Source organism: Halyomorpha halys, unplaced genomic scaffold (assembly GCF_000696795.3).
Source record: "Halyomorpha halys isolate HHAL.00 unplaced genomic scaffold, Hhal_1.1 Scaffold239.1, whole genome shotgun sequence".
NCBI classification, from domain to species: domain Eukaryota; kingdom Metazoa; phylum Arthropoda; class Insecta; order Hemiptera; family Pentatomidae; genus Halyomorpha; species Halyomorpha halys.
In genome coordinates this window covers 244,777-260,167 of record NW_027114928.1, presented here as the reverse complement: position 1 = coordinate 260,167, position 15,391 = coordinate 244,777, and the positions used below count along the sequence as shown (strand labels likewise).

General features: G+C 30.9%; 1 protein-coding gene across 1 annotated transcript; it reads right to left on the bottom strand.

The window, feature by feature from the left end:
* Window positions 1-6,710: 6,710 nt before the first annotated feature.
* mRpL23 (mitochondrial ribosomal protein L23) lies at window positions 6,711-15,381 on the bottom strand. The gene is made up of 4 exons (XM_014419490.3): window positions 15,068-15,381; window positions 12,496-12,701; window positions 7,192-7,265; window positions 6,711-6,941 (listed from the first exon to the last, which is right to left on the bottom strand). Exons 1-4 carry the CDS (start codon window positions 15,079-15,081, stop codon window positions 6,780-6,782), a joined length of 456 nt encoding a protein of 151 aa, XP_014274976.1. The 5' UTR covers window positions 15,082-15,381; the 3' UTR covers window positions 6,711-6,779.
* Window positions 15,382-15,391: the final 10 nt, after the last annotated feature.

Below are 15,391 nucleotides of genomic sequence, written 5' to 3'. Positions count from 1 at the left end.
AAAATGTTTGACTAGTGTAATAATGTATGATTATGATTAATGAAATTTATTTGAGAAACACTAGCTTAAACTTTTGTTCTGACATCTAAAAATGTCAGCAATACTGGTTTTATTAAAGTTATCTTGATCTGGACATAAAAAAAAAGGGAACATATCGAACCAATAATTATTATTGCCAATATGATTACCAATAAGTATTGATTACAACTCATTTTAATGAAAAACTGTAAATATTATAATTTAAAGAACTTATTAAATTCATAACATTTTCAAATGCCCCTAATATAAATTTACATCTTTTTATCTTAATTTATTCTGTTAATCTTTAATTTTCAGGAAGAATGGATTTTTTATTGATTGATAATTTTAATATATACCAATGTTTGTTGTGAAATTTTTTGTTTTGTTAAAAAAAAATGTATATAATCAGTGGCACGATGCAATACAAATGTCCATAAAATTGTAAATATGAAAAATTAACTATACATATCGGTCACCAGCCACATGGTTTTAAGGTGTACTATACGATTTTGTAAATATTGGTAAATAACTTATTATGAATAGAGAACCTATGTAACTATAAAAAAGAATACAAATTTCTTTTCTTTTTTCTATATGTCTTTTACCAAAGTCTCCTTCCCTTCTAATCCTTACTACCATACTGTTCACAGGGGAATACTTAAATAAAAATATATAGTTGACCGTAAAACTTGTATATAAGAAGATGGTCAGGGTTTCGGTCAAAAAGAACAAATTTTTTATAACTATTTGATCTTTTTGACCACAACCCTGACCATTCTCTTATACTTAAACAAAAATATATCAAAACAACTCAATATAGAAAAAAAAACTTATGCATGAGATATAGGTTGATTATTATGTTCATATTGACTTCAAATATATACCAGTAAATGACTGGTTAGTTTGGTCCAATGGTATTTGAGGGACTCAAGAGTTTGAAATCTTCCAATAATATCATAAGTCAAATATATATAAAGCAAAATTTTCAATAAATAGTATATGAAAATATACATATAGAGAGAAGGCATGAATTGAAAATCTATGTAAATATAAACTAGTAATTATACTTATCATAATATTATAAATATGAATGACTTGGTATGATATTTTCAAGGCTAAATATAATCCAAGCGAAATATTTATTCATATATAGACTCAAAATTTTAGTAAAGTCATAACAAAGCATGAATACAATCGATGAATAAACATACAAGTAATAAAACAAATATCCATCTCACCAATAATGCTCCCAGAAGCAAAAAAGAATAGAGATATTCTTATTAATTTTAATAAATGATTGATACATCCATACCTTGATAGTACCTGAAACAAACAAGATTATATTTATTTTAAAACCTTGTGGTAAATAAAACCAATAAAATTGTATTGTATTGATAAACCTTACCTCCGCAGCAAAAAAGTGCACTTATTGGTTTATACTACCAGCCTACTACTACCAGGGATAAATCACTCAAGCACATAATTTGTTATAAAACCAAGAGAAAATTATTTGTACAAAATTAATAAATCACTATAACAATAATTATAAAAGTTCATTTAACTAATGAATTAAACTATAGAGAAAGGTACACTTAAGAGTTAAAGATTGAGCGTGAATCTGACCAAATCACCTCCTTGCACAACCGTTGGCTAGTAACAGTACTTAGTTACAAAGTACTGAACCCCTCACTCTTCATGGGTTGTAATGGTACAGATTTTTTAAGAGTTAAAGAGGAAATTTAAATCTAGGAGAGTAAAATTCTTCGGCCATCTTATCCGGTATTTTCACAATCGATCTTAATTTCCTGGATCGATAAAAATGTTTCAGTGCTGAATACTAACAATATTTATTTTGTACAATAAAATCGTAACTAGATAAGTAAATAAACATAACAATAAATAAAGATATGTATTTTTTAAATAAAATCTTTTATTGTATAAAGCAGAGAGAAATTGAAATGAAATATAATGGATAACACTACATGATTGTTATGATCCGAGCCCAAAAATAGTCTTCAGAGGGGGCCCCAAATAAAATTATAATCATGCAAATAATGACAGAAATTCTAAGTTTTATGTGAAAACCAAACCACAGTCAACGATGTCTATCATGAAAAAAATATCCAATACCAAGTAGGATTTGAACCAGTAATGAATTCTTTTTTGAGAGGGGCGGGGATCCGACCTATGTTATTACACAAAACCCGATTCGTTGGTTACGCAATAAATTATTATTGAGAAATTTATAAAAATATTTTTTCTATTTGACACCGTACATTTTAGGTTTTAATTTTGTAAAGGGAAAACAATTTTTTTAAATTCAAATCATCACTGCACCAAAAACCTATACGTTTTTCTCCTGACAAATAAGTAGCCACAATTTTGGGTATAAATATCAGACAACGAGAACAATCTCCACTTTATGTTTTGACTATTGTAATTTTATAACATAGATGCATAGTAATATGCGGTGTTAAATTTCATTGAGCTGAGGGGCAGATGGACAGTTTCACAGGACAATGAGCTATCTCCCGGCGATCTATGGCGCTGGGGACGGCCAGCACCCTCTTCGATGTTCTCACAGAAATTCGATCCGACACGCGCCCAGCTCTTTTGAAAAGCATCGAAAATTGTAATCAAAGTAGATACTAATTTTACTCATGGGTTGTTGCCACGTGTCTCGATCTTGCTTTGCTTATCGGTTTGTAAACATGCTGCTTTTAAATATCAACACTGACACGTAGGATTCTCTCATAGGACTTCACCAGTGAAGAGGGGTGCAATGCCAGAGTAGTTGATGAATTATCTGATAAATATTGTACAACAAAGCATTCAGAGAAGTTTCCAGGGAATTCCTGAAACTATTAATAAGTCTGTAATTTATTTACTTCCTATGGTGCAAGGCCTTCCTGAATCTACCTCTGCAGGTGCTAATGCCAAAGATAGAAGTGGCCTCACCTCCCAGGAAGACCAATAACAATGCACAATAAAAACAAACAATAGAAATTAAAATATTTAAGGATATAGTTGGTTAATTTTTTAAAAAATGATTAGTTTTAGGGATCTCCATTCAAAGTTTTTAGGAATTTTAAGATTTTGCCTCCTCCACAACAAATTGTTATACCTCTGGCAATTATTGTTATTATCATAAAATATTAACAAATTCATTAGCCTTTTTGAAACCAAAATTTCTATGTTAATTGAAAAAATTTTATTACAATTTTATTTATTCATTGTCTTAATAAAAACTTAACAACTACTTCACTAGGTACGTATGAATTATAACTTTTATAAAAATAAAATGTTTAAAAACTAAAAAATAAATGTTTAAAAACTTTTTTTTTAAATAAATTCATTTTATTTTGATAAAATGATTTGGCCCCAATTAAGTGGAGTCAGAGCCATACATACACCATTTTAGGCCAGTAGTGGATTTATTTTTGGTGCCCAAGTTGAAATCGTTTTTGTGCCCTCCTTCCAAAAAAAATTCTTAACTTAACACAATAACATTCTCATTTAATTAATTAAAAAACAATTTTATTTTTATTAAAGTTATAATTCAAATAAAAAAAGGAGGCCCATGCTGCGGGTACCCCTCAGTAAGTGGGTGGGCCTGGGTTAGACCATGTCATCCACCCTTCTAAGCATGCCACTGTGTAGAGTTCACTTAATTCTTTTTATACATCTAGAATAAAAGAAAGATAAACATATTTAGTTAAGAGGTCATCCTTAGATTTTTATTATTCTAAATAGCATTCTAACTAAAATGGAGGTTCCACAGTGATATAGAAATTAACAGTGATAGTGATGCTGACAGGTGCAAGGCAGCCACTGATCATCATATAAACAGATATTTGCTGTTGTAATCTCAGGATTTATTTGCTTGATAGTTCGTAGTATTAGAAGTTTGACAGTAAGGAGTGAATGCATTGAAAAGACTTTATCTTCAAAAAGAACTTGTAAGAACTAAACATGTTGTCAAAATGTACACAGTCATTGAGTCTGTCGGCAAAGGAAGGGGGAATTGGCTCGATGTTGGTCCACTGCGGTGAATCAGCTGGTTGACTTCAGGAACTGCAAGTGATTACACACCTGCTATTTCCTTCAACTGTTCCACTTCTCCCAAAAAGATCATCGACTCATCTTGTCAGCTGTATTTTGTAATTATTTCTCAATTAAACAAAGATTAAAAAACAAAGTTGCCAAATCCCTGAACGTTTATCTCAAATTATTTTTCTAGGCTACAACATGTAGGAAAATTCATCAACCTGTGACTGATTTTATGGTTACCTACCAAATTTGACTAATTGATATTTTCTGAATTATAATGCATGTATATAGTACCAATTATGTACCTGTATAATTTATTGGTACCAAGGGTAAAAAGATGTGATATTCAATATTCATTGATAGTAATCGCTATTAAAATAGATACCTACCTACTCCTACTGTATTTTACTACCATGTTCCTAGGTAGTTGATACAACTAATACAATTCATGAATAGACTACAGTTTTATTTTGAAATTACTGAAATACCGACCAACTCCTCTGTAATTACATAAGTAGTTCAATACAATTTTGATGTAAAAATAAATAAATCAGTACATGAAAAAAATTAAAAATTAAAATTATAATACTAATAACGTACCATTCTACTATACAACAGTGTCATTGTGTGGTGGATGTCATATCTTCCACATTGGGCCGTGGGATATACTGCATGGAGACCTTTTTCGATGCTGAACAAGCTTTTGACAGTGACTGGCATCCAGCACTGCTCTCTAAACTTTGTCAATTCCTTCCCACTACACATTTCCTTTTAATCTGCTCGTACCTCTCTGATAGAATCTTTAAAGTAAATCATAACCTACCCTACTCATCTCTCTTTTCTCATCCACCAGTGTTCTTCAAGGTAGTATCTTAGGTCCCATTCTCTATACGGTTTATACAGCTGATATCCCAATCCTCCCTAATACAGTCCTAACAACATTCGCTGATGACACATGTACTGTCTGTAAACAATGACCCTAATACTGCCTCACAAATTCTACAGTCACGCATAACATCCATTGAACAATGGTGTCAAAACTGGATAATCAAATTAAATCCTAACAGATCCCACCAGATCATCTTTACTCTCCGTAAACCTCTACTCTCCTGCCCTACAGTATCTTTTTTTAATATTTCACTAACCCTGTTGAACAGATCTGCTACTAAGGACTCCTTGACAAGAGACTTATTTGGAATCCTGATGCTAGACTAAAATGACAAGAAACTGCTCGTAGATTTCGATTACTACAATGCCTACTTGATAAACACTCTAAACTCCCCATTTAATACAAAAAACTATAATATCCTGTGATAATAAGACCAGATTGGACATACGACACTGAGCTCCAGGACTCCACTAAACCATCAAATTCCTCCTGTGTCCAATCCTTACAATCTAAAATCCTTGATGCTCCTTATTATGTCATAAATAAACTCATCCATAAAGACCTCAACATCCCTTTGGTTGCAGATTTGGTCCGAAATAGAAATGCGTCCTTTCATTCCAAACTCCTTACCCATCCTAACCCATTAGTTCTTACTTTCACATCCTTTACAATCCCTGATAATCCTATGAGGCATCTGAAAAGAAGATGGCTATCGAACCTTCAAATTTAAATCAATGAGTGAAGTACCACCATTAGGTAGCTTCTTCACAAGATTATCAAATGTTATAAAACAATTTACTTATTGTATTTTTTTTTGGTACAGTTATAAATTTCTATAAATAAATAAATAAAATATTGGGTTAAGTGCAAAATAGTTTTAATATATTAGGTGGTGAATCAGAACAGGTACAAATAACCTTAATTTTTGATTTTGAGAAAAATACACTTATGATAAATCACCTTATGAAATTACCAATAAAAATTTTAATTTCATAGCCGCAGTTTCAAATTATAGTAATTATAATTGAAATTACTTTTTGATTTTTTTTTTTAAAGGAACTCTTTTAATATTTTTAAGAAGTAAATCATCTTATTAAATTTTGAAATCCAAGTATGAACTTTGTTCAAATATGATCACCTAATAATACTTCTTAAAAATATTAAAAGAGTTATTTTTAAAAAGAATCAGCCTATACTTTCTTGAGTCATATATTGTTAAAAATCTCTGCAATATTATTATTTCTTATCATTGAGAAATACATTCCTAATTTAACATTTTCAAATTGATAATGTCCAGTTCATTTCAAAACTAAAAAGGAATAAAATTTGGCCTAAATTAAAGTTCGGTGACGGTAAAAAATTGCCTGAATGTTTCAACTTTTAAAACAAACATTAACATTTACATTTATACAAGATTTGTTACCATCAACTCGTGCTGAGTAGCATGAAAATAAAGAATGTGATTCAGAGGTTAGTATAGACTTCTTCAAGATTCCCTGCTATTCACAGTAAAGGTTCTGATAAACCTTTTAAATTTATGATTAAAAATTTCTAAGAACAAGGAAAAACATGTAATCTATCAACATTTTGTGGGTACAACTCATTTTTGTATCTTTGTGTGAATATATAAATAAAATTAACGCAGCCTCCTTTACTTAAATATGGCCTGGATTGAAACAGCTTTTTCAAGTTAGAAATAAAATAAAATCAAAATGGAGGGAGGGATATATATTTTAAAAAAACAATCCAATACATAACTATAAAGAACTTATAATTTATTTACTATACAAAATGAAATGAATTATGTTTCCACTGATGTTCACAATGGAAACCATCCTGGAAGATTAGAATGACTTTTATTTCTTTCTTGATATCTTTCATAATTTTCTTCAGTCTGACTTTGCAGTTTTTTATAATCACTTTCTTCCTGTTCAGTTTTTTTAGTTACTACATCAGGAAACTCGAATTTTTCATCTCCTGCCTAAAACAATATGCATTGGGTCAAATACATGTTTGAAAAATATATAATAATCGAGAAATATAATAATTAACATAATGATCCAACAGTAAATGATAAATAATAAAAGTTCATAATGGTAGAGACCATGGATGTAATTCAAGGAGAATTTTGTGAAGAAAACAAACTGACATGTATAAAAAACTTATTTTCAATCCATGCTGATGTCTTGGGCTCAATTTTTAAGATAATAATAGAAGAAAACAATACTCACTAAAGTTACAAAAGCTCTTCTAAAATCATCATCTTTGACCACGTATCCCCTCCTAGGCACCCTCTTCAGTTCTCCTGAATCGCATTAGAAACATATGTAAGAAACAATTAACTTGACATTTAAAAACATATTTAACAAAACTTAAAACCATCTTTGACAGTTATTAATTGATTAGAAAATACTTTTGAAAATAAATAAATCAGATGTAGTTTCAAAAAGAAAAACGAAAAAGTCAAAACCATCAATATTACATTTTGGTTAAAACTCATAACAAGCAGATATAAAAAATTTAATTAGGTTCTGGAGTAAAATTGTTACATTGGACATAAAGAACTCCTCTGACAGATTGCTGGAAAAAATATTCAGTATTTTGAATAGCAGGTTGATAATATATAATGTCTTAATATTATAATGGCAAATTTAAATATGAATTATTGAAACAGCTTTTTAATTTACTTTAATGACTTCTAAAAGTATTATAGCTTTTTTTTCTTGATTAAAAAGCAGAATGTCAAAATAGGCCATTAAAACTTGTATAAAAATTTATGAAAACTACTATCAACAGTATTACAATAAACTAATGCCTAACAATACACTTAACATTTTTTTTTCATTTCTTTCTCTCAAGTCTGTAGAGATAGAGTTAATATAAATATACCGCCTAATCAATCAAGAATATCTTCAAATCTGGGGATAGGGTATTTTTCCTTGATCTTATTTTCATTGAGTTTACGATAATTGATTACTACCTGGTACTTTTCCCCATTTTCGCCCGGGGTACTCTTCTTGCATACTGCCCACAATGGACTGTTATAGGGCGAAGTGCTGTCCACAATTATCCCTTGCTTCCGTAAACTTTCTATTTCTTCCTTAATGTGTTTTCGAAGTGTAGAGGGGTATCGCCTCTCCTATCCTGCTTCAATGTGATTTCGTACACCGTTCTTCCTGTAGCTCCTAGTACTTCCCCTTCTTTGTAAAAAATATCATTATATTAGTTTAATATTGCCTCTTTCCAATTCTCCCTCTGGTTAATCACTCCAACTCTTGCTTTACTGTCATCCATGAGCTTCTCACAGCTGTATCTCTTCCCTCCAATTCTAATATCCCAATGACCCCCACTATTTTTTATCTTTCCTCCCACCTTTTCCAAACGATCACAACCAATGATTATCTGGTAGTCTCGGGGCATTTTTCCCATTACATGGACTGTTACCTTCTCTCCCTTAGCACCCCAGTTACTCAATTTCATTTCTGTTTCCCCTTCAATACTGCAGGGCCCACCCAGAGTGATCAACTGACAATTACATACTCTGACTTGTAGTTTCCTCTCTCCATCACTCAATCTGTCAAGGGTCTCTCAGCAGAAGATTCTGTTTGAGCTCCCAGTGTTCATCAGACAGCTTACTCCTCTCTTCCCTTGTATAATAGGCAGACCGCCGTGCTCTCCTCTCACATGATGGTTATCTAACATACGGTCTTTCCGCCGATACATATAGGAATATTGTCGGGCTATATGTCCCTCTGCCCCACATTCAAAACATCTCGTGCGCAGGCAACGCGCCACTAGATGCCCAACTTTCCCGCAATCATAACACTTGCAGTCCTCCTGCCAACCATTGTTTCTGGGTCTCGCTTGGGACACTCTATTTTCCTGGTTACTATTTCTCTCTTTCCTTCTCCAAGGGTTAGGCATGTTTCTCGGCCTTTGATATTCTATCCGGGTCCACCTCGGCTCTTCTACTTCCATCCGGGCCTCCACCTCCCTAGAGCTTGTCTCTATAAGATCTTAAGCACATTCCACAAATGAGCGGTCTTTCTGCATTCTCTCCTTCCCCAGTTATTTTGCCAACTGAGTCTTCGGTAGCATGGATAGGAATTGCATCCGACCCTATACTTGGATTTTCTCCATCCTCTCGCTGAGTTTATCAGTGATTTTGTTATTGTATGCCAGGAGTTCTGCAGCATACTGCCCACTAGACTGTCTCGGTTTTTTCGTTTCTCTTATCATCATGAATATATCCTCCTCTGGAGTCCACCGTCTATATCCTCCTCCGAATGCCTTCTTTAGTCTTTCTTTGATGACCTTCCAGGGGGTCTCTTCATCTGCCTGAATCTGATTTAGGATACTTCTTTTTACACAGCAGACTACCGCTGTTTTCAGAACTTTTGCGTCCTCGTTATCCAGTAAATCCTCCAACATCTTCGCCCCATTAGACGATCGCCCCCTTTTAAAAAATGATTTAATTCTCCGGTCTCTCTGGTTTATTTATCTATGTCCAACATTGCCTTCCTCAGGTCCTGGGTGGTTGCCGTACAGACCTTAATCCATTCAAGCGTCGTGGCATGAAATTGTGCTAAAGAGACTTCTGGTAGTGGTTGAATCTGCTCCGGAGGTGGGTTACCTGCTGCTAAAGTTTGGTTGACTGCAGCTTGAAGTTGGTTGTTTTGGTTCATATTCTCCAGGTTCAGAACTGCTCTTCTCACTATTCCGTTACTGGTCATAAGTCAAAGAGAAGAATGAAAAAAAATTTTTCTTTTAGACTGAAAATTACTCCGATATCTAAAGTTCCCGGGTTTCGGCACCAGTTATCTTTTACATAGTAAAAGTCTATTGTCAGTCTGTAACTTATACATATATTAATTTTATTAAAGGTATCATTGTTTTGTTTTTCTTAGGCCACACAAAGTAGGTTATGCCATTGCACCTCTCGCAGCCGATTGAAAGTTTTTTTTTTGTTTTGAATTCATTTTGATGATAATGTAGAACATGAGAAAAAACAATTAAAGAATGAAAAAGAAACTAATGATAACAAATTTGATGAAAAGAAATTAAATTTTTCCAATATGATAAGTATACAATAGGAAAATGATTTGAAAAGGTATTGCAAAGAAACAAAAGACAAATTTAACATCTTTTATAACTGTCAGAGAGAAGTGTGGATATAAGAGAACCTCAAAACCACTAGCTAATACAATGCTATAGTAGCATTAAACACCATGAGGCATTGCCAAAATCCCTCTAATTTTTTTTTCTGATTTATCAATATCATCTAATTATAAACCTTTTTAAATAAATAGACTATAATGTCAAATTGAAGAAAAAAATATCATTCCAAACATTCATCAAAAGGGATTGGGACGGCTAAAACTTATAATCATAAAAACTAATACACCAACTACACTAGGAGTATAAAAAATAACTAAATAACAAAACATTTAAGATATAATAGGCATTAATCACAAGGAAATAAAAATTAATATATTGTTACAGTTGGTCAGAATTAAAGCCTAAGTCAAATCAATACTAGATATGTGAGTTACATGAAATTCCACACAATAGAGGTCTCTGTTACTACTGAAAATGAATGGTGATTGTGATGGTTAAAATGAACATAAAAGTTTGAAAGATCTAATTCTGCCATTTGAAATAGCAAAGAGCAAAACAGAAATATTGAAGGTGTATGTATTGTCAAAGTGGTGTATCTGGAAATTTTTGAGATAACCATATTTGAATTAAGGTGGCAGCTACTTTCTAATTTATATTTACTTCAATTGATTATTTTGTATTTTTAATTAGTCATGTCACACATTCAGCTAGGCTTTTTGGCATTGCAAAAATAGAAGACCATATTAGAATACAACAAAATCCAAGATGGAAAGACCCAAGAAACTTTACAGATATCGGTCTTTCTCACAGAAATAGGCATTTTTACGTTCAAGTTTTCAGAAATGTAAAAACAGGTACTCTAACTAAGCTGAAAAAAATTGGGGATGCTCTCATGAACACTTTAATTGAAGTTCATTGACCATCTAAATAATAACTAATTGTTATGAACAATCCAAATAATGGCTCTTTTCATTTATAAATAAAATAAACAAGTAAGAAAACAGCTGAGCAGAATCATGATGTGACAACAATTGAGTTCAAGTTGTTTTAAAGGATTCACGAGATATCACCGAGTAATTTGAGCTATCAAACTTGAAAAAGTCCTACACTCAAAAAAACCACTAAATACCTAAAAGCAGACAGGTTAAACAAATTACCTTGTTAGAGGCTATGCTATTGTCTGCTAAATATTGGAGTGCTAGAAAAGTTGGAAACTATCTTTAAAACGATCTGTCATGGTTCTTGTAACAAATTTAACTAGACTCACTCAAAAGGGTTAGGCAAATCTTTTTTTTTCCTTTTTAACCCTTACCTGGTCATTTCTGACATACAGAAGTGGTAATCCAAGAGGAAACCAACCTAACCTAACCACAGTAGGAGGGTTGAGTTTTTAATCCACGGAATAAAAGTCAACCCACCTAGGCCAGAATTGCACCGGAGCCCTTGCAGACATGAGGTTATCAAGATGATCCTTCAAATTTCTCAGCTACAATGGTCTCAATGATGGGTAAGGCTATGGTGAAATATGGAAGTTTTTATAAAATATTTTGTTTTGTTCAAAGTTGCTCCATATATTGTAAAAGTATTGAGTAATAATATAAAATTGTTTTGGATATTCACTTCAGCAATGAAGCCAGGAGCTTGAAACATTTCGTTGGGTTATTCACATACCATCGAACTATTACACTTTCCGAATGCTGCAGATTGCTTGAACAGAGATATAATTTGATATTCTAGACAGCTTAGAAGTGCATAATAAAAATGGTGGAAAAGTAAATCCGGAAACAGCTTTTACCAAGAACATTTTAGAAACAAAAAAGGCAGGACTGAGACAGAAATGCTCTGGATACAAACATTTTCATCTAAATACTCTAAACTATCAGTTCTGTGAATATCAGAAATGAGTATCATCATTTTTGTTTATTCAGAAGTATTCATAACAGAAGTTTTATAAAACTTGTTTTGTAATTTTTGCATAGGAAAGATCCCCTACAAAACCTTAAAGTTGGGACAATTGTGCCTGGATAGAACAGTACCATAACATATCAATACATTAAACAAAATTTTAATAAAAAAGAAATATTTCACTTTTAGACACAGTTTCATAAAACAATAAAAAAATTGTCGAGCCCCTAGATGAATCTATAAGAATGACCCATAAACTAATTTGGCTTTAAAATAATTATAAATATGGGTGAATCATTTATTTAAAGATGTGATTTTATACTTCTACACGCGAGTGAGCTGCAATCTTTTTACATATTTTTTTTTTAAAATCCTTTCTTTTTAATGTGAATGATAGTGGAATGTTTTTCTAAAAATTAATTACTTTTAATTATAATTAGTTCATATAAGTAACATTAACATTGATGTAATAATTAGCATGGATTACATCAGAAAAAATACAAAGTACATACCCTCAACAATTTCTGAGCGAACATGAGCAACTGGTATTTTGTATATTTTTTCTAAATAATTTTTAATATCATAATCTGTCATTTGAATAGACGTTATAAACTGTACAATGTTAGGTGGCTGTTTATACTGGGGTCGCACCATCTTCATCCAAAAATTGGGCAAAAAAACCCTCAATTGTGGACCACCTTTCTGATAAATAGGGTACCTGAAAGGATAACTAAAGTTTAGAAAACTATACAAATACATAGGACATTTATACTACAAACTCCTAACTAAATAAATTAAATAACATCACTAATACAACTAAGTAACTTGGTCATAAAATATGTTAACTAAGAAATGAAAATTTTTATAATATCAAGAAAAAAAAGATAGATATTTGTTAATTGTGATTTTTATTTTCAATTGGAAGTCACTAACTAAAACTTAACACCAACATTTTTCTTTTACAAACACAAATTTCCTAAATTCTTTCAAAAATATATATCAGCCCTAAAGAATCCAGTAGGTTAAAAACTTCAATTCACAGCAAATATTAGAAAGTATGTTTAATGACTGAGAGCCACAATTTATATTACCAATACAATATATTCTAATACATTACTATATATTTTTGATTCTCAACAGTGTAAGTTATGTAAAACCATCTCTTTTTACAACAATTTAATTTATAAGAGCTATTTTTATAAATCTTACAACCGTAATTGTATAGAATAAAGTACTTTAGCAATGAGAAGAGAGGATAGAGGCTGTTTTATTTTTTTTTTTAACTACTTCTAATATTAAACAGTATAATTGATTTTGATTATCAATAAATTATTTTAGTAAATATGAAGAGTTGAAAATCACAATGCATGAAATCTAGTTTTTAAAAGTTAGGGCCACCTGTGAAAAATTTTTAGTTCGCAAATGAAATTCAGTTTTTGTATTTTCCTTTTTCTAAAAGGTATAGAATGGGCCTCTCAAAGGAAATAACATAAATGTTTGGATTATATGGGTTTTGAAACAAATGTACAGACAAAACCCACATTAAACCAAACAAATGGTATTTGTCTTCTATTTTCAGTTGCAATGGCTTTGTTTTCTAGTTAATTCACATTTTTCTTGATTTTTGATAATTATCAAAAGTTCATGAAAAATGATCAAACAGCCAAACTAGTCAAATAAAGGCTTAAGACACCAAGTGTACTACAATAAATAAAATTGTATTTATATTCAGGTTACTTGCAAAATATACAAAACTGATTATGAATTAATTAGTTTTTACTTTTGATATTCTAATAAAAAAATAAAAAAATTGGTCCATCAATTTGTGTAGTAAAATATGTATCACTGATAGCAATTGAGTGCAAGGTGTATAAACAATGGGCACTTCATCAGCAGTGGCTACTCAGGACAAAAATTTCAAAAAATAAGAACCATAAGGATTAGGGGTCGACTTAAATTGTGAGAGTATATAACAAACTATAAATACACCTAGTAATATTTATTACAGCAAAGATCAAGGGGCTCGATGTAGGTTGGTATTTTCCCTTGAATATTTCACTTGTATTATTTCAAGGCATGGTATTTCGGAGGTATATTGTAGGGCTAAAATTACTCATTGTACCTCAGTTTTCAAAGTTCTTATTCAACAGGCACAGGTGTTACCACTTTGTTTTAGGCTCTCAAGTAATGTTTTTGTTATACATGATTTGTCTGTTTCGATCTGTTTCAAATGTCCGTTGTTGTAGGTTGACTATTAAATTCACCGTATAGTCCTAACGTTTCCAACCCCCTTTTTCAATTCAGTGATGTAATTAAAATTCTGTCAATTTTTTTGCCTAAATATACCTAACATTAGATATTGATTTAGTGTAGTTAGAATGGTATTTACTTATATGAGAATAAAATTTACTCAACAATACCAATAAGCAACTCTGGAATAACAATAACATTCTTTGGTTAACTGGGGGAACGCCTGGCATGGTTGAGTAAGATCATGAAAAAATCTTCCTTAAAAAGAAATACAAGACACTTCATGAGTTGTAGAGGTACAAGTTTTATTTATAAACTTTTTCATAACTTTAAACCGATTTGATATAAATTGCAAAACAGAAATCCAGATCTGTGTAAATATTAATAGAAAAGTAAGTACTAATATTTCTTGTAAACAATTTATTAATTATTTTTAATTAATAATTTAGAATGTTGAGTGGATACTTATAAAATTTCTAGAAAAAAAAGAAAGTATCAATACCAACACTACTCATAGCACCAACTATACAACTGGTAGAACGTATTATATATTCTTTACGAAAACAGATAATAAACATTTCTTTCAAAGGAAAATAAATTAGACAATAGGTATCTCATTCAAAAATAAGGTACCTTATTCTAAAATACAAAAGTAAACATGTAATTATATTCAAAAACTTCCAATTGATAATAATAAATTTTTGGTTTCCTAGAATAGATATATAAAAAAAGGGTTAGCAATATTGTAAATAAGAGAAAAATAAAATTTATGAATACATAATAATAGGGAAATATAGTTGATGTTTATTGTAAAAAATATATAAATGAGCATACCATCTTGACGACATTGTCTTTCTGGGTTTATGGTTTCCCTAAAGCTGTATAAAGAAATATCTTTTATATTCACTTTTTTCACTGACACAGAGCAATATTCACATTATTTAATAAACATATCTTGTTTAAGAAACTAAAGAGAATTTAATCATACAAGGGAATTTTTAACTTATTTAAACTTTATCTGCTGATTTTATATGTAATCAAAGAACTAATTAAAATTAATGAATAAACATATATAAATATATAAAAGAAACTGAGAGGTTTTATTTAAGTTTAAAATGCTTTGTAAAAGAATTTAAACTCCACAGAATCTATAAATTT

Bases quoted from the DNA above. Each gene is read 5' to 3' on its own strand.
- mRpL23 (XM_014419490.3), bottom strand. The intron at 7,266-12,495 runs GTATGTACTTTG...AATGCGATTCAG, and splicing joins TCGCTCAGAAATTGTTGAGG to GAGAACTGAAGAGGGTGCCT. The intron at 6,942-7,191 runs GTGAGTATTGTT...ATATTGTTTTAG, and splicing joins GAAGAGCTTTTGTAACTTTA to GCAGGAGATGAAAAATTCGA.